General features: G+C 42.8%; 3 protein-coding genes across 4 annotated transcripts; 1 reads left to right on the forward strand and 2 right to left on the reverse strand.

Moving 5' to 3' along the window:
- Nucleotides 1-4,212: 4,212 nt before the first annotated feature.
- On the forward strand, nt 4,213-6,023 carry LOC141814856 (bark storage protein A). The gene is made up of 5 exons (XM_074702808.1): nt 4,213-4,505; nt 4,706-4,773; nt 4,860-5,015; nt 5,252-5,488; nt 5,581-6,023. Exons 1-5 carry the CDS (start codon nt 4,259-4,261, stop codon nt 5,914-5,916), a joined length of 1,044 nt encoding a protein of 347 aa, XP_074558909.1. The 5' UTR covers nt 4,213-4,258; the 3' UTR covers nt 5,917-6,023.
- A 351-nt stretch (nt 6,024-6,374) lies between these two features.
- On the reverse strand, nt 6,375-9,516 carry LOC141814407 (sulfite exporter TauE/SafE family protein 3-like). Its single transcript, XM_074702369.1, has 12 exons — nt 9,096-9,516; nt 8,834-8,993; nt 8,383-8,583; nt 8,229-8,293; nt 8,109-8,136; nt 7,865-8,025; nt 7,725-7,778; nt 7,416-7,637; nt 7,236-7,329; nt 7,010-7,150; nt 6,783-6,905; nt 6,375-6,710 (listed from the first exon to the last, which is right to left on the reverse strand). The coding sequence occupies exons 1-11, from the start codon at nt 9,306-9,308 to the stop codon at nt 6,820-6,822; spliced, it is 1,425 nt and encodes a 474-aa protein (XP_074558470.1). The 5' UTR covers nt 9,309-9,516; the 3' UTR covers nt 6,375-6,710; nt 6,783-6,819.
- Nucleotides 9,517-11,957: 2,441 nt separating this feature from the next.
- On the reverse strand, nt 11,958-16,794 carry LOC141815064 (uncharacterized). 2 transcript variants are annotated; one of them, XM_074703029.1, is made up of 5 exons: nt 16,651-16,794; nt 15,511-15,557; nt 13,288-13,464; nt 12,882-12,983; nt 11,958-12,362 (listed from the first exon to the last, which is right to left on the reverse strand). In XM_074703029.1, the coding sequence occupies exons 1-5, from the start codon at nt 16,775-16,777 to the stop codon at nt 12,228-12,230; spliced, it is 588 nt and encodes a 195-aa protein (XP_074559130.1). In that variant the 5' UTR covers nt 16,778-16,794; the 3' UTR covers nt 11,958-12,227. The 2 variants fall into 2 exon arrangements, with proteins under 2 accessions (XP_074559130.1, XP_074559129.1); XM_074703028.1 differs by having other exon boundaries at nt 15,511-15,563.
- Nucleotides 16,795-25,057: the final 8,263 nt, after the last annotated feature.

Genomic DNA, 25,057 nt, shown 5'->3' on the forward strand with positions numbered 1-25,057 from the left:
CTAACCGTCTTCATAGCTTGATGGATGGTGATATAAAATTCTGTCAGTTGAGTCCCCTCTTCTTCTGCAAAAAGGTAGAATCTGCCACCCCAGCGGCCTGACACGATCGATCCCATGATCATCTATGAGAAGGTAACTGTCTGTTGAGTCCCCGAAACTTACTCAGATGGTATCACTTGTACAACCCCATCAGTGCATTCAGTATGGTTGAGATCAAGATCAGACACCGGCATGGCCAGCTGCAGGACCAGTTCAATAATGTCACATTGTGTCCAGCTGAATATTGGCTTCGCATTGCTCTTTGTAGTGTCTCATATGCTGACAATGTAAACAAAATTTAAATTTAGATTCAAAATGGAATGGAAGTTCCACCTCTAGCCCTCCATGCAATGTGATGGGAAGAATGTTCGCTGGTTCGTAGGTGATGTCAACCTCCACAAGAACTCGTGCGAAGTTGATATATCCTTCCGCGTTGCCTTGTCATTTGATCCGTGTATAGCAGCCGACCAAATTGTGAGGCCAATTTGTTCAATGCTCGCATCGTCCAACACTCAGAGAGCCAAGTTAGAGATTTGTATCCAGATCAGCAAGTGCTGGAGCTCCTCCCGTTGAAAGGAAAACTCCATCGACGACGCTTTGAGGTACAAGGGGCATCCAATCGCAATGTAAGATCCCCCTCGCAAGACCTCATCACAGTCTTTGGTGCTCTAGAATTTTAAAAGCAGCCACATAGTTTTATGGATTTGCACATAGTTTTAAAAGCAACCAAATTCGGAATTCTTTTAGCACCACAAGCAAACTCAGTTATCAGGAAGAATACGGAACAAATCAAACTGATGGGGGCAAAAAATCAAAACAAATAAGAAACTTACATTTCAGTGGTCCTAAAAAATCGAACAAAGTATTTCCTGGGAGATCTGGAGATTAGTCAAAATCTTAATAGCCCGCATATCACAAAGTGAGCTTCTCCCAACAGATCATAAAGAGCTTGAGAACAGATAACAGCAGACTCCCAAAGTCAGGAAGGAAGGATCAAAATCCCATCTTTTTAGAGTATAGAATCAAGAATATTGCAAATGGGAACTAACCTTCGCAGGCCAAGCAGGGTATCCTTTCACCTTAGCGAGAACGAGATCCCCCTGGTTGAGCTGCCCCACCGCCTTGACCCGATTCGAACCTTTCGTACGCCCGGTAGACATGGAGGCTAGCGCTCAAGCCCTAACCCGCTTCCGTTTCCTGAACACAACCGACGCGGAGGACGACGACCGGAGTCGCAAAAGCAAACCCTAGCTCCTCTCACCGGCCCGGTGAAGAGGGGCGGGCTTCCCGGCCCAATTCCTCTTTCCCGGTCCAATTCCTGACGTGACGGAAGAGGGCAATAATGTTCCCATGGCACAATGGAATTAATTTCTGTAAGGGAATCCATCATTGTTGGTCGATTTTATAATCATATATAAAATAAATAAATTAAAAAATTATAATTAATTAGGATAAAAAAAATAATTATTTTAACTTCGTCCAGATTCAAATTTTTATCTATTCTATAACTTTACTTTGTCATAATCAATTCAATTATGTCTCAAAAATGATTTAATAAAATTTATAAAAAATAATAAATTATTATATGAAAGTAAGAATTAAATTATCAAAAACTATTTTTTAAAAGAATAAAATTCTTCCTACTTAAAAAAGGTAGTTGAGTTATCTTGATTTACTTCTTTTAATCGTTATAAGATCCTTTTTTACCACCTAATACTATGGTTCACAAGAATAATATACCATCTTACGAAATGATCACAATCGCAATGTGAATTATATATATATATATATATATATATATATATATATATATAATTTATTTAGAATTTTTCTGAATTTAAACAAATTTTATATAATATTTTTAGGAGATAATTTAATTAGACTTTAATTAAATTATCTATTTAAGTCTGAAATTGGTTTAATTTATTAATATATAATTTTAATTAAAATCTAAGATTTCGATTTAACACTGTGTGCCTTCACGCATGCCAAACCCGAAGTCGCTATGCTCATGAGTAGTAGATAGCAATCATCACCGACAACGTTGCTCATGAGTAGTCGATAGCAATCATCACCGACAACCTCAAACAGTTTGCCCTTTATTGCAGTTTGTTTTCCTCCTTTCCGACGCACCACAGACTTCACCATCGACTGACAATACCCTTGTTCTTTCCCATCGCCAGTAGCTGGAGAATAACCTCTGTCGGCAGCCTGCCGCTGTTGGAGAAGAGGCCGCGAGCGACTGCCTAGGTAATAAATTTAATTAAGAGGAATTATCTCTTCGATAAAAAATAAAATCTATCATTTCAATGGCTTCATACGATCAGTCCTATGACAATCTGTAAAGAAGTAAATCAAGAAACTGTAATTGGTTAAAAGGAATTATCTCTGAGTAATCCTAACAATACATTGTTCCGGTCCATTCTTTTGCCGTTATAACGTCCAACAACGACATCACAAAGCAAGGAATATTATTTACTAGATCTTTGGAATGGTATAAAACACCTCGGTTCCGAGGAATCATTCATAACACCATTCTAATAAAAATGATAATCCCAGTTAGTCGCATTGACTCAATCCCTGGGGGTGATCGATCCGGTCCCACCGAAGCTTCCCACCGGCCATCAGGGTAAATCGGGAAGCGCACGCAGCGGCCAACCCAGATGCCCAGCATCCTTTGATTGTGATCTCCATTTAGAAGAAAATTCTTATAAATACACCGTAGCTGGGGATCGAACCGCGGGTGCCTGGGTGACAACCTGGATGTCTACCACGACACCATAGCCCCGGGGACTAAACTGTAGTGGATAAACTTTTTATAGTAACCGGCCCCACCGCCATGGCCTCATATTTTGGAGACACGGTACCACTAGGTTGATAACAGCATACTACCTCAACAGCACCTCAGCCAACAAATACATGTTGCTACGATGATTCGAATTTGAAACCTCAAGCAACACACGTCTCCATGCTTACCACTTGGGATAAGGCACTTCAACAAAAAACTGTAGCGGGTAAACTTTTTATAGTGACCGGCCCCACCGCCGAAACGGCTCCATATCAGAAAACCCCCTAAGGGATTTTTTAGAGGCACGGTACCACTATAGATTGATAAGAGCATACTGCCTCAACAGCACCTCAGCCAACAAATACATGTTGCTAAGACTTGAATCGCACAGCACCTCAGTGAACAAATACATGTTGCTAAGACCATTCTAATAAACCATATGAATGCAACAAAAAATCATAAATAAAATATAGTTAACATCAAATGAATAGTAGAAATAAAATTCAATCAAATGACGATGGATCTAACCCCTATATCTACAATAAGTTCGATTTTATAATCAGTCGATCATTGATAAAAAAATATAGTTTAATAGATTCTACACCTATAAATTCACATCCAATAATATAAATTCATAATTAATATTAATTAGATCACATAATGAGTTTGTCCTTAACGACATAAAATTATGTGTTACAAAATAATATATAAACCCCCAATAAAAAAATTAAATCCAACACTGCATTGAATATAAAATTTTATTTTTTATTTTGTTTCAACTTCTATGTTAGAGAGGAAGAAAATAAAATTTGATATTTATAGATATGAAAGTTCTAACATTTCTCTAGATTAATGAACTTTAGTTTGGAGAAAAAAAACTAAAACATTTAACTTATATTTTCGACAATAAAAGCATGCATATTCAACTATGTTAGGAAATCTATCATTATCCCTCTAGAAATCTATCATTATTTAACCAGCCTTAGTTTTAAAGTCAACCCTTATTTGATTAGTTTATCAATCACTAACTGGTGCCCAAATCAACCATTAATTAACTGCCATATTAACCATTGTTTGATTGATTACTTGCTATTATTTGATTGTAATACAACTGTTCTTTGGCTGGTCGACAACGGCTAAGTAACAATCTAATTAATTTCTTATAAAATAGGAGTTTTATCCCTCTGTGCAACAATTAAGAAAATTAATCTCTTCTTCGAAGAAAACTTGCAAAGTTCTTTTTCTTACTTGTCGTGCTTTGTCTTGTGCAATCCGGATTCTAATAAAATTATCGTGAACCAAAGCTCGGAGTCAAAATTTAAGGCCGGTCAGAATTTTCTCCTCTTTCTCCTTCTTTGCTTTATTTAACGTCCAAATCAAGCCTTGCATCTTCTTATAACGAACGAGCTAGCTCATAGAGAAAGAGAGTCCATGAGGATGGAATCGATGGAGAAGAGGAGGATCCTTGTGCTGCTTGTTTTGACAGCCATGGCGTGCTCATGGAGTGCGAGAGCCAGTGGTGGGAGTATAACGAAGAAGGCTTGGAGAACAATTAGAAGAGTGAACAGGGAAGGGCCATACTTGGGGCTTGTAGTCCCAAACTCCTTCGAGCTGAATCCTCTTCTCCAGTCCTCCAACTTTGTCAACAGTTCACGTCTCCCTTTCTTGGATCTTGCAGGTGCATACTTTTCTCTTGATTCATTAATTCTTCTTTGAATTGTTTATTCAGCTACATCCCCAAGAACATGATTGAAAATTTTGATAGGGTTTGCCATTAGCATGCATAGTAAAGCTTCACAAATTTGGTTTCTACTGCTAAAAGTGATATTAAACTCTAACATGTATTAAATTGATGTTGTTGGGTTCATATGAATGAAGGAAAGAGATTTCGATTTGGAACAGTGGGAAAAGAGAAGGTTATTGTGGTGATGACAGGCTTGAGCATGGTATAATATCCAATTATAATGAAAATGAAGAGTTAATTATACAATACTTAACTGTGAATAATCACATTCTTTCAATCCAATTGCAGCTTAATGCTGGTTTAAGCACCCAGTTGCTTCTGACTCTCTTCGATGTGAAAGGAGTTGTGCATTTTGGAATTGCTGGGAATGCAAACTCTGATCTCCAAATAGGAGACGTAGCAATTCCTCGTCGATGGGCTCACACAGGCCTTTGGAATTGGCAGGTGATCTATCGAACAAGAAATCAATATATAAAAAAAATACTCTTGAGTCGACAAAGTCAAGGCTGAAGACTAGTCACTGAAACTGACATGCAATAGACAATTCAAACGAAGTGATTAATAGCTTGACGTAAACATATATAGACTTCAAATGATTCAACTATTACTGATTTCTAGGAAAGTTCCTTATGCAGCAGCCATTGAATTAAGCTTCTGTGCTGTTTTCATAACCTTGACAGCGATATGGAGCTGGACCTAATGATGAACTGGCTCTGGAGGCCGCTGGTGACTACACAAGAAGAATTGGGTATCTCAATTTTTCAGATTACGATGTAATCAAAGAAGGAAACTTACTGAACAGCGTTTGGTACCAACCTGAAGAGATTTTTCCAGTGGATGGAATTCCAGAAGTCAGACAGCATGCCTTCTGGGTTTCTGTCAGCAAGAACTACTACACACTCTCCAGGAATCTAGAGGTGATAGTGGCGATCGATGACTATGAGGCTGAAAAACTTGGTTATCTTGTGAGCTAGCTAATTCACGACTTGGAAATACTTATTCTTGACAGGGCTTGAAGCTGCCGCAGTGCATCAACGGCACATGCCTGAGCAGGAGGGCGAAAGTGGTGAGGGTGGAGAATGGTTGCAGTGCCAACACATTTGTTGACAATGCAGGATACAGGCAGTTCTTGAGGGCTAAGTTTGATGTTACTCCGATAGACATGGAGAGCGCTGCTGTCGCGCTCGTTTGCCGACAGGAACAGGTGCCTTTCATCGCCTTCAGAGCGCTATCAGACCTCGCGGGTGGTGGCTCCTCTCAATCCAATGAAGCTGCTGTTTTCGGTTCGCTGGCTGCTCAAAATGCTGTCGACGTTGTGATAGAATTCATCAATCTGTTGCATTGAAGTGTATGTGTGTCTTATGATGATCCTCTTCAGATTTGTATTGTGACTCAATAATTGTTGATCAATCTATAATAAAGCTCGTTCTACGAGCTACTTGTTTGCATTCATGTATATTCTTTTAAAGATACAGAACTTTGATAATAGGTATCGTGAAAGCAAAAGTGATACATAGAAATAAAATCATATGATGAATCATGGGATATAATGTCATCATCATCTATGTTTGTCAATCCAATCAAAAAGCTTCTGTGCATGAGCCATCAAGCAACAGTTGACTGGTACTTCATAATAGTCAACTGATAGTAATCAGTTGAATGCTCTAATCAATTTTGATAGTATTTTATTCAGAACTTCTCAAACATTAATCGATTGGGACCTTATAGCAGTCGACTAATACAAGTAGTTGAATGCTCTAATTGAGTTTGATATCATTTTGTTCACAATTTCAAGCACATTAGTAGATCAAGACTTGATAGCAGTCAACTGATGAAATCAATCGAATGCTACAACCGAACTGATAACATTCTATGTCCAACCTTATGAGCAACAGTCATATCAATCGAATGCTCCAATCAAATCCAAATACTATTCTGTTTGCAAGTTCAGACACATCAGTCGACTGAGATCTTATAACAATCGATTGATTCCATCAATCAAATGTTATAGTCGAACTGATAGCATTTGATTGATGGAATCAATCGATTGGAATTGGATAACATTCTGTGACTACATTTCTTGTTAATAATCGACTGGTAGTCCTTATCAGTCCACAACCACACGAATCTAACGACGTACTGCAAAAAAGAAAAACTTTTAGTAATTCCAACAAACAAGACAATCGTTTAAGATAATTGCATGGACGCTACCATGGCAGAGCTACCAACTAAATGTCTCCGTCCTCATCTACACTTCATATTTGCAGAGATCTTCAAATCCCATGTACTCGTGATGCTCAATTTTGTAAATCATGTTGGAAATACCCACCCCTCCTGTCAAGCATTAGGATACATGCATAATTTTAGCACCAGGAGATCAGAAAAATGGAAGACAACGCATGCCTGAGAATGCTGATTATGTGAAGATGGCCACTGACCGAGAGAAACAGCGCTGACGAAGATCGTAAAGGAAAGAATGAAGATAATGAGAGAAGCTCTCCCCAGTATTTCAATGATCTTCCTCACTATGTGTTGGCCGATGATTGCAGCAACTAGTGCGACCGCCACGAAATACAATGCTGCCCAATTGTAATGGCCACGAAGCACTGATTCACACAACAGAACGAACGAGATGAAAATGTTGAACGTACTGTTAGAAGTTACCATACGGGACTGGGAACCGCTTCAAAAGGTAGTATTCAACGACGGACATAGATGAAGAAAAGGTCATTGCAAAAGTTGCAGTGGCGCTTGAGACCTGGGGAAAGATCAACCTGTTCTTCAGTAATTCAGACAATTTAATCCAGAAATGATCAAATTCCTAGAATCGTTGATGGAGCTTACCTGGGGAGGAATGCCAAGTTCCAAGAATACAGGGCCCAAAATGAAGCCTCCTCCAAGGCCAAGAAGCCCTCCCACTACTCCTGCAAGGACACCAACCAAGCAGTAGGAAACGAGCTGCAAAACTGTAAAACCTATTTCTTCATCCCCCTTTGATGATATTACTCTCTTCCCCTTGTGTAAGCTAATAGCCTCGTATCCTGCAACTCCCAGTGATACAGGAACCTGAACAAGTTTTTTGCATTATTCACATACATATAAATCTAATCAAAGGTTAGCATTTCTGCTTAAGAAGAACAATTAATGGATTACCTGAAGAAAGTTCAATATCCAATACCAAAGAGAACATGTTGACGTATAATTTTGCTGGAGGTACAAGAATTCAAGCAACTGTGAGTGATTTAATTGAAAGATAATGGACCCGGTGAATGCTTCAGAACAGAATGGTTCACCTTCAAAATTTGCAGGACAAGGAAAGCTACCCATACGAAGCAAAGAAGACCAAGCTCCTTCCAGTGAACATTTTCCAACACTGGAGCCTGCACCTTCTCCTCTTTCGTATTTGAATTCCCAGGACCAGAAGGGAGAGCTTTGTATTCTGTTTCTTCACTCCCTATGTGATGTAGAACAGCAATTTAGGCAACAGTTGGCCATGTGCCATGTCGGGGGAGAAAAAAGGAAGGCTTGTCAGCTTACCATTGGACTCTATACGCTTTTTTGCCTCCTAGATTTCGAAGAAAATATGCAAGGCAAACTGTGATTCAATAGAGATAGAAGCAAAATCCTGTTCTAAGATAAACTAAGAACGCTGCTCACCCTCTTCATAATTGTCTCTGTCTTCCATGTCTCGACCCCTTTCAAAAAAGCTTTGGTTGATGTGCCTATCAAGAGAAGCCATACAACATAAGCTTCTGCAAACAGTCTGAAGCAGCAAACGCAAAACTGCAAGGAAGTAGAATGGCATAATTACCTATGAAGAGGATAATTAGAAGGACAGTGACCATCCAATCTGCAAAGATGACATTGAAAGACACTCCAATACTAATCCCCAGCATGAGCATTGGTTGGAAAAGCAAAGCCAAATCATAGTCAACGATCGGAATGTCTAGAGTTGGATGCCTGAGCTTAAGGTTGTACCAAACTGTTGATCCTGCTGCACCCATGATCATACCTATCCAAAGAATTGTGAACACAGACAAGAAGAATAAGCATTAATCAATGAACTTAGTAAGGTAGAATAGTATTTGCAACGTAAATTATCCACTTTAAGTACGTAATTAATGGCCAAAAAAGCAAACAAATAAGTTAAGTTTCCCTTGTTAAGCTTTCAGAAAACATCATTTACTGGTAGTGATAGCACAAATTGGGATGATGAGAGTGGGTTCTAAACTCAATAACGCAAACAGAACATAGTCTCTCACATTTTGATATGGCAGTGGAAGATTTGGCGTCGAATCCAATGATGAGAGTGAGCATGGGAACATATATTCCACCACCACCGACGCCTCCGACGCTCCCAAATGCTGAGCCCAAGAACCCGATGATGGTTCCGACCACGATTTGCCACCCAAATTTCATAGCCTTTGAGAGGAAACCAACGGGGGGAAAAAGAGACAATTTTCTCACGAGATCGACCACTAGAAAACAGAAAGAGCAAGAATATAAGCTAAAAATCAAAGTTACCGGCCAGACGTGCTGGTAGGAAGACTCATCGGGCCGCCACAGGAAGTCGACCACCCTGAGCACGTAATCGGACAGCCCGACCTCCTCCGCTTCAACAACCTCGGCCACCGCCCCCTCCGACCGCAGTCGACGCTCTGCGGAGACAGCCACGAAAGACGCCAGAGCGACCAGAACTGCCGGCAGCAACTGAGCGCTCCGCCACTTGGGTTCCATTTCCCCCCTTCTTTGCCCCCTCCACGAGCGTGCGCCTAAAAAAAAATCTAAACTTTCCTCGCTTGCTCGAGTTCTCCTCTAAAATCACGCCTCTAGCTAAAGGAAGAAGCGCAGGTGTGGAATCCAAAAGATAGGCGATTCTAGATCGTCGCCGCCGGTCTCCGACGTCGGGGAAGCAGAGCGGAGAGCAGCAGCGGTTGTGGCCACGAGTTCAGTACCAGCGTTCGGGGGAGAAGAGGCAGAGCCACATTTAAAAAGCTTCTATTACGAAACACCCCTGTAGTTGGTGTTATTTAATTTACGGTAGCGTGGGCAGTTTTTCCATTCATATTAACAAGTATAATTAATTATATTGAGACTCTTTATATATAAACTACTAAAAAAGATTTCTTAATCCTTTTTATAATTAAATATCATTGCAGTAAAAAATGAAATTTACTACTCTAGCAATTCCGCATGATCGGTCTTACGATTATCTACGAGGAAATAGATCAAAAAGTTACAGTTAACCACTACGAAGATAGTATTATTTCAATTTCATCGAAATTTAATCTTTATCTACTGCAGCAAATCTATCCTATAATAATCAACTTAATCATAGATAAAAAAATTAACTATATCATTTACTCTATCCATGTGCTCAATCACTAAGCTTTATGATTGGAGGCTCCTTTTTGGCAAAGTCAAAGTGGAAATTGTGAAGAATTTAAAAGACCAATTGAAATGGACTTTGAATTATTGAAGGGCCATCTATCAACTTTGATTGGCTCTTATAGATTGAATTGTTAATGAATGCTAACCTTTGAAGAACTCTTTGGAGCCTACTTTACTAAAAGAAGAAAAGGACCCAGAACAAAAAAATAAAAAAAAATAACTAATTCAACTAACCAACTCACACATTTAAGCACAACAATAATTATTTAATAATGTTTAGATTATATATGGATTTGCTCAATTGGTAAGAATCACAAAATAATTGCAAGGTTTTGGAGGGATCTAGCATGACAAACAAAAAAAAAACAGACAACAATTCTAGAAAATTTTAAATTGAAGATGTGTATCGATAGACATCAAATTTAAATTTTAAAAAAATGATTTTTTTCCCCCTCTAAACTACAAGAGAGACACGTAATTATGAACAAATCTGAAAAGAACCATACGTCCATTTCTTATGAAATAGATAATTACAATGTACAATCAATTTATGTAAGAACGATAGCAATATCAGAGTTGATTAGGACCAAGTTAGAGCGGTCAAATGCGGTCAATTGGGCGATTCAATCTATCAGAAACTTATCATATGATGGAGTTAGACGGATCGATCTATCAACTTGACGGGTTGAGATGAACAGATCTATTAAAAAATAAAGAGTGTAAAAAATATTAAATTTTTAAAATTTGAATTATAATTTAAATGTGTTTTAAATTTTTTAAATTTGGATTATAGTTTAGATGGTCAACCCCACTAGTCTATTAAATTTTTTATTTTAATTTAAATTTTAAAAAATAAGTTTTCTCAATTTATAAATCAAACTAAGTCCGCCGTAGACCCATCCACACAGATCGCAGACCTAAACAGATCATTCGACCTAAACCATCTTAAAACAGATTAATAAAATTATAATTTAATCTATTTAAATTATTTAACGGATCCAATTTAAATTGACAGCTCTAACTCTAGACTGCATAACCTTTTGCATACTAATAATTGTTCATGGGAAGGCAAACACACCCCTCACATCAATACAATACAATTCAATCCAATTACTTTGTATCTAACTTTGCGTTTGTGTTTCTTAGATTTCTTCTTTTGAGGTGTTGAAGCCACGCGAATACGCGATTGATATGAGGAATAATTGATGATGAGGTGGATAGCTATGGAGATCAGATCGAAGTGTGAATCGGAGGAGGTTGATTGGCAGCAGAAAAGGAGTGTTTTTCTTCTCCATTGCCATTTGACACTTGGCGAGACTTGTGAACTGAGCTTTACAACACTAGCGGTGCATGGACAAAGTTGAAGATGAAGGTACTTGAAAGGCTAGTCATCTTCATCAGAAGAAAGGTTAGACCTGGAGTCCAACACGAAACTGCACGCGTGGTGGAGAACGATGTTTTGATGGATAAGAAGCACTGATACGCATAAGATGTTTATGTTTTATATGAATTTTGTTATCAAAAAAAAATGTGAAACTGAATATAAATGAGAGCTCCCATATCTTAAGGCCTCAAACATCACCTATTAATTTACTATCAGTTTAGGAAAATAAATATGTGCACCTTTAGTTATTTCAAAGATGAATAAAACAGCGCTCGGGACATAGACATGATTGATTGATTACAATAAAACAGATTTATTAAAAAAGAACAAGATTTTGAAATTCAACGAAATCAAATAATACTCTCCTCCGTGCATGTACTAACTGTACTTTTCGATTAACTTCCTCATAGATAATCATGGAGCCGACCGTGTAAGGCCGCTGAAGGTGGCAGTTTCACTTTTTGCAGAAAAAAAATGAATAAAGCAAAAAATCATCTACCTCTAAGTGAAGCTCAGAATTTTTTGTTTAAAAAAACCATCTAACTCTAAAATTAATTGAACTAAACTGGGACATCTGGATTGTATGACCTTTTATTTATTTGATGCTCTGATTTGGAAGATAAATCACAAACTAAAATTTCTACCATTCAACTCAAGTTTGCACAACAAAAAAGTGACGTGAAATACAACCCGAAGCAGCGTAAACAAGACAGTTTATAGAGGTGCACAATAGAATTGCAAACCAAAATTATTCAACAACGTTAAGACTTTTATATGGTAACAAGACTATGAAATACGTATTGATGATTATACACACAATAACAACATGGAGAGAGTCTATCGAACACAAAATCAACATTTTAAAAACATTAAGAGCAGCATCACTGCGAGGAGTTAAGAAAGTGGGCGACGGCCTTGTCCGTGTCATTATCGTAAATGGCCAATGCCTCTGCCACATTCTTCGATGGGAACCCCATTTCACGGAGAATGTTGTACCCTTTTACAAATTCCCTCACCTGAAAAACAATTGTTTTAATACGAATGAAAATAAAGCCCAAGAACTAAAATAAATGGAGAAAGCTGATTGTGATGGTGCTGAAAAGATTCGCAGATGTTGCTTGGAGGTAGAAAATCTTCATATGGATAGAAGGATCAAGGGAAAGTAACTATATTTGGTTTGTCTTACCTACATTTTACTCTCTCAAGAATGATTAATTTTTTTATTTCCCTATTCTTTTACCTCTTCATTCATCTGGGAAAAAACAACCTAGAAGCAAAACTCTAGTTTATATCTAATTCCTCCATTCAGGCTATATGAATCACTTTGTTACATCCACTTGTAACTATGCAATGAACATGAAGTTTGCAACAAAATAATACAAAAAAATGCAATCAGGATAAGAAAACACAGTTGTAATGAGAAGAGTACGAAGTAAACAGTGGAACCTTGTCATCATAAAAGAAATTAATTGATGCAAGATGTGTTTGTATTACTTTTATGACGGGAGAGAATTTTTAAAGAGACAATTAGGTACCTTCACCGGATTGTCACCATAGTTCAGGACTGCAAGTGACACGGCTTCACGTCCAAGCCCTGAGGCAACATACTTGTCCACAATTGGATCCCCTGCTGATGCCTTCAAAAGATTGCACAAGACCAAATAAGGAAATGCCTTGAGTCGTAGAACAGTTTCTCTTATTTTTTATATATAATGTGGAAAGGTAGTGGAAAGAAATAAAAGTAACCCATAATCGCATTATGTATATGACAATTAAAGTACATAAACAAAATCAAAGAAAAAAAACATTCCAGCAAACAAACAGAATTTGGCTACAAATGATGGTTTCATGATAGAATAGAAAGTAAGTCAAATTTTAGAGATCAAGAAGTAAATAAAAAGAACATGCAATACAGGTATGTCAGGCTGAGGTCTACCCTACCATTGAAGAAGATGAAGATGATGACACAGTTGAAGGCTTTGATGGTTGTTTTTGAGATGCAATTTTGCTCCAACTCTGACTATCTTTTTCAGCTTCAGCTAGTATTTGTTTCTCAAACTCAAAATCAAATTGGAATTTGCTACGAGGAACTTCTGGCATTTGAGGTGCTAACTGAGGCTGAAGATTAATGTTAATTAAGAAACAAATGTCAATATATTCAGAAACTCAAAAACAACAATTACACAAATGACAAATATAACACAAGGAATTATCTATGAAAATGACTCCAATTTATAAACAATAATTCTGAATTTGATGTTCTTGTCAAATTGCTTTGCCTATTTTTAGTTCAAAGGAGTGTATGCTGGCTCAAACTACAAGAACTATAGGCTAGAAGATCGTTAGCATAGATAATTGCTGAAATATGCTCAGTTAACAGAAAGGTTCCACTTCAATTGAAAAGGTGAGCTGGTGAGGATACACAACATATAAAAGTTTCATATACAGTAGTAAAAAATAGTAAACAACTAATGTTCGTCTATAGCTCCATCTCACTCTAACTCTCACAAGGAGATATCAATTATGTCAAGCTTGTGACACGACATAGAAAATCAAATCAATTTTTCCTCCAGATGAAACTGTGTTGATTTATTGCACATAACAACATTTCTGATGAAGTTACAAATGAGTTCATTGTGTCTAGTCTTTCATGGAATCATGAACCATAGGATTATTTGCAATATAGATGGTAGCTTCATAATTAGGGTGCATATTCACTAATTTTGAACGGGTAAAAGTGCTGCTATTGAGAAGAATGATGGACCACAGCATCGCAAAATTTTTAACATCCTGGCACCACATTCAACTTCAGCAGGAGAGTGAACAACAGCATTATACTCCTCTTCCACATATCAGTTTACCTCCAAAAAAACTATAAATTCTGAAAACGACCTCCTAACATCCATAGACCAAAAAAGTCTGTATCAGAGAAATAATTGAACTTCACATGCCCATACTTCTTATTGAGTAAATGCTGCATAAAGTGATTTATCATACCAACAGCAAAAGGAAATACATGTCCTTTTTGTTGTAACAATAAGATAGATTAGTTTTCGTACAAGTCTTCAGTAACTTAAGCAATCAAAATATCATCATTTTGTGATTGTGATCTGTCATCACAGCTCCAATATTGTGTTGGATGGTGGGACGAGGACGAGGAGGAGGAGGAAGAGGAGGGAGGAAAGAGCAAGGACTTGCATTAACAAGGGATGAATTAGCAAATGAGTTGGCAAGGAACTGTTAGATTGACAGGGTAATGTAAAATGGATGATCTAGCATTTCAGCATGTCACAACAGTTTATCAACTTAGTGCATCTGGATGAAAATCAAGTGGATGATAGATTTAACATTGAAACTTAGATGTTGAGATACATTTAAAAAAATCTAACTGTTGTGACAGATATGAAAGCTGTACAAAATTTGTGATAATTTATTAATTAACCCTACTCAATATGAGACAAAACTTAACAGCGTTCATCTTTCTTGACATCTCTCTTGTCTCAAGTAACTCGTTTTCTCAACACTACATTTGCTTGCTCCCAACTTGTATTAATGTTACAACACTTAACTGTGAGATGAATCAGAACCAGGCATTGTGTGATTCATCACATCATAGTTAGAAATGCTGAGGAAAAAATCAGAGAGACCATGTATCTAAAATTGTGTTGCACAATGTTAGACACATGGAAATAAGAATGCAAAGTAAACAAAACTAGTATGCAAAATGCATGTAACTTAACGTTTCTTTTGAAAGATATACATGCATGAGCAAATAACCTTAAGATAATCATAAAAAATTTAGCACTCATCTGTTTCATAAAATGGACAAGAAATAAGGATGATCTAGTAATAGTCAGGGTGCACGAAAGTAAAATTTCAGAAGCAATTACAAGTTTACTTTATACATTAGGTATCCAAAAAACTAAATAATAAAAGAAGATGCAATTTGTATCATAATCAAACTGAGGAATTGGGCATCAAGGAAATGGAAATTTTGAAAAATCAATTAAGATTAACTAATATTTGTTTCAATATGTAAGATCAAGTACAACAGACACAAACAAACAATGAAGATTACAGACATATATGTTAATTTTGAGAAGGCAAGTTCTGGACTAGGAAATTAATGACGAATAGAACATAACTATGAAACAAATTACTTACTGGAGTTATAACATATTCTGGCTTTATCATAACTTTGATGCCAAGTCCTGCAGCTAAAAAGTTTAAGAGGCTTGAATATATTATACCAATATTCAGTGATAATTAAAGATTTTCAAAGAACAATTAATTAATGCAGAAATATTTAAGAGTTTTGTATCAAAAGGAGCATTAACCACATAAAATGACAAAGAAATCAAAAGAAATATAAGTTGGTAATAACTATTGATTTAGTTCATGAAGGTTAATATTTTTTATTCACCTAATTGTCAAACATCTATTGTAGTGAAGTAAAGATGAGTGGAGAAACAGACACTGACAATAGATATCTGTAAAATCAGCAGGTGCTTCAAGAAAAAGCATACGGATCTTGTATTTTAGTCAAAAAAAATCTGAAATCAAAATTGTTCAAACAAGGAGACCAACCATATTACAATGAATAAAAATGGTATCCTTCAGTTTTCTCATCCTATTATCTGGCATTAACTAGTAGCCAAAACATAACATAAACCACCATGTCTTACATGCTTCCCTTTAAACTTGGCTACTGCTGATGCAAAAGACAAATTTTATAAGGTTTTAAAAGCAAAAGAATCACGTTGACTAAATTAATTTTAAGTCCACGTGACATTGGAAAATGTCTAATAAAGAAGAAACAAAAGAAAACATAGCCCAAGTTCTCGCACTCAACCAGTGACATGGAAAAGCTCATACTTGAAATCTACAGACATTTATTATACTCACAAATCTGAGATATGCAGCAAGTCACATACAAAAAGGACACTGAACACTTCATCAACAAGATACAATTAGAAGTTCAAGCTTTTTCCCTTGGTGCTCAACTCAGGCAACCAAAATCACACATTTAGGCTTGTCAGAGAATAACTCTTTCCCTACTAAAGACAACAATGGAAACCAGATAACTAAACGCGTAACACTAACTCTCCAGAAATTCTTCCGGAAATCCAATTAATTGAAGTTGGAACCAATACGAAGTGTATGAATGGAGAATCAGACCACACAGCGACGGAACAAAGAGAGAGAGAGCTTGTGAACAAAGAAATCCGAGATCCGATCATCTTAAAAAAGTAATAATAATACAAGAAATCTACCAAAATAGATATTTTAATAAAGAGACTGTACCGACGGAGGAAGGGGGAGGTGCAGATGAGGTCGGGTGGGCATAAGGTGCTTCGACATCCGGCGTAGGTGCTCCGGAGGAGCCGACTCTAGGATACATGGAGGAGGAGGTGGACGGAGGGCGATACATAGCGGGCAGGCGTTTCCTGGAATATCGAGGAGGAGGAGAGACCTAATCGATCGAGATTTTTCAACGCGAACAGATTTACCCAAAAACCCTTCTGTAGTCTGAATATAATAAAAACACCCCTATTTTTTCCCTTTTAACAAAATTATTTTAAATAAAGATGTGTGATTTTAATCGAATTATAATAATAATTAAGTATATGTTAATTAATATAATTTTTTCATTTTTAATAAATAGATAAATTTATTTTATATTATATTCAAAATCTTAAAAAGTAGGTGCTTGCTGTTTTAGTTTAATTTTAAAAGTGGGGTGTCTTTTATTTTTGCCCTTCAATTTTGGCATTATTTTCGCATTCCATGATTTTGCTCGAACATACTGAATCTAAATCAGCCAGTTTTGCGGCCGTTTCACGGGAAATTAAAAAATTTTAAGTATTAATTATTTATTTGGATCATAAAATAGTGTTCCCGTCAAGAACCTCTCCTGGGCGCACACGACACTTCCTCAGGGGCACTGTGCGGGAAAACGGCTGAGACTGGCTGACGATCGCCGGAGACCTGCAAACACAGACACCGTGAGATGGACGGCCGGCGAGACCGGCGGACTACTCCGATGCTTAAGTCAGCGGTGGCATATGAGAAAACGAGAGTGGCAACAGTAAGGAATAGTGAGCACATACCTGACCCCTCCGCAGGGGCTCGCCTTATATAAGGGGGAGTCGGTCCGTACCACGGACGAGGAGGTGGACCTTACCTTGAAGGCGTGGCCATGAGGAGGTACACTGTGGACAGTGTCGTACGCTTGTGCCTGACGGCGTGCTGGAGTGGTCAGTAGGACAGGAGAGGGAGTGGTCAGAGACAGAGCGTACGATTCGGCCCCGACTCCCTGGGTCGAATCGAGTACGCTGCTCAATCGGACTATCCGGGAGTCGGCTTGGCAAGCCTATCTGTGACATATGCTGGCGAGCTCCGACTTCTCGGGACGAGTCGGGTATGCTGCCCACTCGGGTTATTTGGGAGTCGGCTCGGTGGGGTTATTCGTAAACTCGGCGGACGCCCCGGGCTATAGGGCTTGGATGTAGACCTCTCGGGCGGTTATCCCGGCACCTGGATCCGGGCCCCAATGTTCCAGCCGACTGCCGCCGGATGATTGACTCGACTCGGCCGTGTCTCTCGGTCGGATCCGGACCCGTATCCTCACGCCCGTAACACCAGCCTTCCCACTAGTCTAGTCGAAGGAGACGTGTGTTCGACTGACTAGACCGAGTCCGAGTCGAGTTGTGCCGGTTGATATTCCTGCGATAGACCTCCAGTGATGGGCTGCCACGTGTCAGGAGGACATTGGATGATTCGGCCGGCGCGCACGTGATCGGCATGGTGTGCGTTACTGCGGCGGGGTGTCCGATGGGACAACCGAATCGTCGCCATAATTGCACCGTATCACGCCTCGGAAACGTGCATCATCAGACGGTCGCCAGGAGATCCCGCCTTTTTTCGCCTGTCTGATCGGACGGCTGAGCTTTGCTAGGGTTCGGTATAAATAGGGAAGGGATTGGCGCACAGCGCCCCTCCTCGCCGTCTTGCTCCTCTTCTCTGCTTTCTTCTCCGGTTCTCTTCTCGTCGCCGCTTCCTTCCTTCCTTGCATCAAGTAAGCACTCTTCTCTGGTTGAGTCCCTTTTTCCTTCCGTAGTAGCGCCGTTCTAGATCTTCTCTGGTCGGTAGCGATGGCTTCTGAGGGATCTGTGCCGTCGACAGACGCACCGTCTGTGAGTGCCCCGTCAATGGACGAACCCTCCGCGAGTGTTCCGTCCACTGGTCCCTGGTACGAGTCCCGAGTCACCACCTTCACCGAGAGGTCCCGCTCGAGGATTCGTCTGAAGTACGAAATCCCGAGCGAGTATAGGATAGAGGTCCCCGAGAGTCACCATCGTCTCCATACTCCCCCACCCGGATGTGTCACCTTTTTCCAGGGTCAGTTAGAGGGGGGACTCCGATTCCCGATTCCGGCCTTCTTCCAGGAAGTGGCCGAGTACTTCCAGCTCCCCCTGAATCAACTAGCCCCAAACTCCTTCCGACTCCTCTGTGGAGTCGTCTTAGTCTTCCGCATGTACCGAATCCCCTTAGACCCCGCGGTTTTCCATTTCTTCTTTTATCCGAAGAAGATGAAGAAGGAGGGCGTCTTCTTCTTCAACTCGAGACCGGGTCTCCCTTTCCTGACCGCGTATCCTTCTTCCAACAAGGGATGGCATCCCCAATTCTTCTACATCTCCCCCCCCCCCCCCCCCCCCGAGTCCTTTCGAGTTCCCGACTGAGTGGCAGGACGAGCTTCCGGCCTTGCCTGTCTTGAAGAATTACAAGAAAAACAAAGTCTACATAGAGGCTTTTGAAGTGCTGAAGGGCCTTCAATTTGACGTCACCAAGCTAGTCGGGGAAGAGGGGCTTCTCTTCCGGGCCGGCTTGAGTCCCATCGCTGCCGAGCTCCCGGCAACACTCGGTAAGTTGCTTATTTACTCGGACTTCTGTAATGACTAACTTAGCTTTCTTCTTCTTTTTTGGCAGACGACGTTTGGATGGATGCTTCAACGAACAAGTGCCTGAAGTGGACTCGGGCACACCTGGAGGCGCTGGTCACGCCCAAGAAATCGGCCACCGTAGAGGCAGCTGGGACTTCTGCTGCTCCCGAGCCCGAGCTGGTGGAGCCACTGGCGACGATGGTACCTGAAGGGGAGGGTCATCTTCCCGTATCTGCTGGGCCCGAGACCGCCACTCGGGAAGAAGAGCCGGTGATTGCGGAGCCGAGGGACGTGCCTCCTTCGGCCAGCAAAGGCAAAGAGACAGCGGAGGGGGAGGGTCGATCAAAGAAGTCCTCCTCTTCCCACAAGAAGAAGCATCGCCGCTCCCGCTCGCCCGACCGCGAAGGGAAGCGTTCGAAGAAGTCCAGCCCGATTCGCCGCGAGGAGAAGCGGCTCAAAAAGTCCAAGGCGTCCAAGGGGCATCTTCCTGCCTCGAGTGCTGCTGGCGCGAGTGTGTCCGACCGGGGCCAGGAGACCACTTCCTTGGTACCGCCGGCTCCGACTGAAGCGGCGACCGTGGAGTCGGGCGCCGTGGGGGCGCCGATTACTTCTGCTGGTGCGGTACCGCCGCAGTCCGAGCCGGTTCCGACAACCGAAGCCGCCGGGACGACTACGGCTTCCCAGGCCGAGGGGCCGACTGAGGGAGGTGTACCCCCGACTGGAGGATCTTCCTCGAGAGCTGCAATGCCGACCAGCTCGGGGTCGGCTGGCTCGGGGCTCCGACGCCCTTCGACGGCCGGAGCCGACTTCTACACGTTGCCTCTGACTCGAGTGGCCGCCGATGAGCCCTTCGACCCGGCAGAGGTGCAGGATCTGATGACCCGGGTCCGAGCGCTCCGAAACAGTGACTCCTTCCGGGGGATTAATACCTCCGAGCTGAGTTATCGGGGGAACTTTCACATTCTGCGGGTGAGTGTTTCTGCTTTCCTTTAACCTGTTGTTTTCTTGCACCCCTTGGTCACTAACCGCCTCACTTATGCAGATATGGGTTGAGCATATGGAGATGCACACCCGATTCCTTTATCTGAACCGCGAGGTCAAGGTGATCGACCAACAGCTGCAAGCCCTAAAGGCGCAGGGTGCCGCTCGCGAGCAGGCAATGGCGGAGGCAAAGGCAGCCGCGACCAAGAGTGGTGAAGAGGCCGCCCAGTATCGAGCCGAGTTGCTGAAGGCCCAGGAGAAGGCGGAGGCCTTTGAGCAGGAGACCGCCTCGGCTCGGGCTAAAGAGCAAGAAGACCTGAGGCAAACCCGAGAGCAGCTAATTCAAAGGGGCAAGGAGTTGTCCCGGGCACTCGAGGACTCGGCCACATGGAAGAAGCGGGCGGAGGACTTGGCTGTGGAGAAGAAAGCGGCAGAGGACGAGCTTGCCGCTTACCAGGAGAAGGAGCCCGAGCGCATAAAGGCAGCCCAAGAAGCCTGGCTGTCGTCTCGGGAATATTTTGACCAATATCAGGAGAAGACTGCCCGGATGTTGGAGTACGGATATGACGGGGCGCTGACACAAGTGTACGAGGCGGGCCTGTTTCCAGAAGGGACCTCGCTGGATTTCCTGGATATCAACAAAGTATGGGCGGCGCTGCCTGAAGAGGCTAGGAGGGGCCATTAGGACATGTAATTCTCCTCTAGCGCTTTGACGCTTTTTGTACTCCTCTTCTCCCGCGAAGTTGAATGAAACCCACTTTTGCCTTGTTATTTGCCGAGCACTCGTGTTGAATTTTGACCTTGACATTTTTGAAGTACTAATTCCATCCTGACTGCGTCTGAGTCGGGCGAACTTGTACCTTGCGAAGGGCGATTATCGACTAGGAGCAGATCCGAGACCTGATCGCTCGATCCCGACTATGTCCGAGTCGGGAGAGTTGGGACCCTGAGAAGGGCGATTGCTGAAGGAGCAGGTCCGAGACCTGCACGATCCCGACTATGTCCGAGTCGAGTTTAGACCCTGAGAAGGGAGATTGCTGAAGGAGCAGGTCCGAGACCTGATTGCTCGATCCCGACTATGTCCGAGTCGGGAGAGTTTGGACCCTGAGAAGGGCGATTGCTGAAGGAGCAGGTCCGAGACCTGATTGCTCGATCCCGACTATGTCCGAGTCGGGAGAGTTTGGACCCTGAGAAGGGCGATTGCTGAAGGAGCAGGTCCGAGACCTGATTGCTCCCGACTATGTCCGAGTCGGGAAAGTTTAGACCCTGGGAAGGGCGATGAAGGAGCAGGTCCGAGTCGGCTCGATCCCGACTATGGCCGAGTCGGGAGAGTTGGGACCCTGAGAAGGGCGATTGCTGAAGGAGCAGGTCCGAGACCTGATTGCTCGATCCCGACTATGTCCGAGTCGGGAGAGTTCGGACCCTGAGAAGGGCGATTACTGAAGGAGCAGGTCCGAGACCTGATTGCTCGATCCCGACTATGTCCGAGTCGGGAGAGTTTGGACTTTGAGTAATTGAGTGGCGCCTGAAAAAGTCATTTCATTATCAGCTTTGATTACAGCCGAAGATACAGGCGATCATAAGAGGAGAAAACTTCCGCTTAGTGGCTAAGTCCGGTAAGGTTGAAGGTGAGTGGAGCTCCAAGGTCGCACCAACTCTTTTCCGGCCGAGTCCACTAGGTAGTACGCGCCTGAACTGGTCTTCTTGACTACTCGATAGGGGCCTTCCCAGGGGGGTTCAAGCTTGCCGACGACATCTCCTACGGGCTTGACCTTCTTCCAAACTAAGTCTCCCACTTGAAAGGCTCGAGGGATGACTCGCCGATTGTAAGTACTGCACATGCGCTGTCGGTAAGCGGTCAACCGAGCGGCTGCTTGGTCTCGGGTCTCGGATATGAGATCCAGCTCCATGAGTCGCTTGCCGTCGTTGTCGGCATCATAGTGCTGCCGGCGGTCCGACTCGACTCCTACTTCCATGGGAACTACGGCTTCCCCCCCATACACTAGGTGGAACGGGGTAAGCCCAGTGCTTTCTTTCAGAGTGGTGCGGTATGCCCAAAGGACACAAGGTAGCTCTTCCACCCAACTGCCGCCTTCGTGGTCCAGCTTAGTCTTCAGTCCTCGCACTATTTCCCGATTGACGACTTCGGTCTGGCCGTTGCTTTGCGGATAAGCCACCGAAGTGAAGGCTTGCTGGATGCCGAGTCCTTTGCACCATTCCTGGATCTTTCTGCCTTGAAACTGCCGCCCGTTGTCCGAGACAAGCCGATACGGGATGCCGTAGCGGCACACGATGTTCTTCCACAGGAATTTGAGCACCGCCTCCTCAGTGATTCGGGCCAAGGCTTCAGCTTCCACCCACTTCGAGAAGTAGTCGACTGCTACTAACAAGAACTTCTTCCGTTGAGGTCCGGTCGGGAAGGGCCCGACTATATCCATCCCCCATTGGTCGAATGGGCACGAAGTGGTGGCCGTCTTCAATTGCTGCGTTGGTTGTCTCTGGAACGGCTGGTACTTTTGGCAGTGGAGACAAGTGGACACCAATTTCGCCGCGTCCGCCTGAAGAGTCGGCCAGAAGTAACCGGTTAGGAGGACCTTCCGGGCCAGGGATCGTCCTCCCGCATGGTTACCGCAACATCCCTGGTGGGCCTCCTTTAATACGTACTCGGCGTCTTCGGGACCGAGACACTTGAGTAATGGCCGAGAGAAGGCTCGGCGATACAATTGCTCTCCCTATCAGCGTGAATCGGGTGGCGCGTCTTTTGAGGAGGCGGGCTTGCTCGGGATCGCCAGGTACTTCACCGGTTTGGAGGAAAGTGAGTATCGGCTTCCTCCAGTCGTCCGGGTCGGTCGTCTTGGGGGGTTGATCTATCTGAGCTATCCAAGCCACTTTCGTGATCGACTTCTCTCCGTCCATTCGGTAACTGAGCTCGCCAACTTGGCTAGCTCGTCAGCTTTGCTGTTCTCGCCTCGGGGGATCTTGCTGAGAGTAACCTCCTTGAACTCCATCTTCAATTTTGCAAAGCCCTTCGCGTAGCGACGGAGCCGCTCATTCTTGATCTCGTAGTTCCCCTCGACTTGCTGGGACACCAACTGGGAGTCCGAAAAGGAGCTGCACTCGGGTAGCTCCGACTCTTCTGGCTGCTTGCAGGCCCATGAGAACTGCCTCGTACTCGGCCTCGTTGTTTGAGGCCCTGAAACCCAACCGTACGGCCAGCCGTATTTCTTCCCCTTGTGGAGAGACCAAGACCACTCCGACTCCACTTCCTTGCTTGTTGGAAGCACCATCGACATATGCTTTCCATTCTTCTTCGGCTTCGCCTTGGTGTGCTTCCGCTAGGAAATCCGCCAACGCCTGCGCTTTGATGGCCACGCGAGGCTGGTAATGAATGTCGTATTGGCTGAGCTCCATCGTCCATTTCGCCAAGCGTCCCGAGAACTCGGGTTGAGTAAGTACTTTTCCCAAGTTGCTGTTGGTCAAGACCGTCACCGGGTGAGAGAGGAAGTACGGCCGAAGCCGCCGAGTCGACAAGACTACCGTCCAAGCCAGCTTTTCCAAGCTGGTATATCGGGTCTCGGCGTCTTTCAACAGCCGACTGAAGAAATATACCGGTTTTTGGCCCTGCTCCTCCTCCTTTACCAGAACCGAGCTGACTGCTGATTCGGTAGTAGAAAGGTACATCAAGAGCGGTTCATCCGGGAGTGCCTTCGCCAGTCGGGGAAGTTGGGTCAAATAAGCCTTCAATTCTTCCAGGGCCCGGTCGCAGTCGGCATTCCACTGAAATTTTTGAGCCTTTCTGAGAACCTTGAAAAAGGGAAGGCTTCGTCCCGCCGAGTGAGAGATGAATCGAGACAAAGCCATGATGCGCCCGACCAGCTTCTGGGCTTCTCTCAGGTTTCGGGGCGGGGCCATTTGAGCTAAGGCTTCTAATTTTTCTGGATTGGCTTCGATTCCTTTCTCGGTGACTATGTAACCGAGAAACTTCCCGGCTCGAACACCGAAGAGACACTTAGCCGGGTTTAGTTTGAGCCCGTATTGCCTTAAGGTGCTGCAGGTTTCCTCGATGTTGGCTATAAGAGACTCCTGCCCGAGCCGTCTTGATCAGAATGTCGTCGACGTACTTCAATGTTTCTTCCTTGCTATTGCTGAACACCCGATCCATTAAACGTTGGTAAGTGGCCCCCGCGTTCTTTAACCCGAATGACATAACAGTGTAACAGAAAGTGCCGTCGGCTGTTATAAAGCTAACTTTGTCCTGGTCGATTACATCAAGCGGGATTTGGTGATAGCCTTGATAGGCATCCAGCATACATATGTACTCAAACCCTGCCGTGGAATCCACTAACTGATCTATGCGGGGCAAGGGGTAGCAGTCCTTGGGGCACGCCTTGTTGAGGTCTCGGAAGTCGACGCACACCCGCCATTTGATGTTCGGCTTCGGGACGAGCACTACGTTGGATAGCCAGGTCGGGAAGTGCACTTCCTTGATGTGTCCAGTGTAATACCCGCAATTTTCCTTCAATAATTCTTGGGTAATGATGAATGATTGATTTAAAGAAATTTAGTAAAAAAATTTCTAAATGGGCCTTGATGATTAAATGGGCTAATTCCATGTGGGCTTTGCAAAAATAAAAGAGAAAAATAATGGAGGAACCAAGGATTGATCCTTGGACCTCTAGGAATGGCAAGCCTAGTAGAAGCATGGGATAACCAAATGGGCTAGCAAGTTTATCTTGTTAGAGACATAAGGGGAAATAAATTTGAATGAGAGATGACATCACCCTCAT

This window comes from Curcuma longa, chromosome 21 (assembly GCF_044706935.1).
Source record: "Curcuma longa cultivar G26 ecotype Majalengka, Jawa Barat chromosome 21, ITB_CL_G26_1.1, whole genome shotgun sequence".
Classification (NCBI taxonomy): domain Eukaryota; kingdom Viridiplantae; phylum Streptophyta; class Magnoliopsida; order Zingiberales; family Zingiberaceae; genus Curcuma; species Curcuma longa.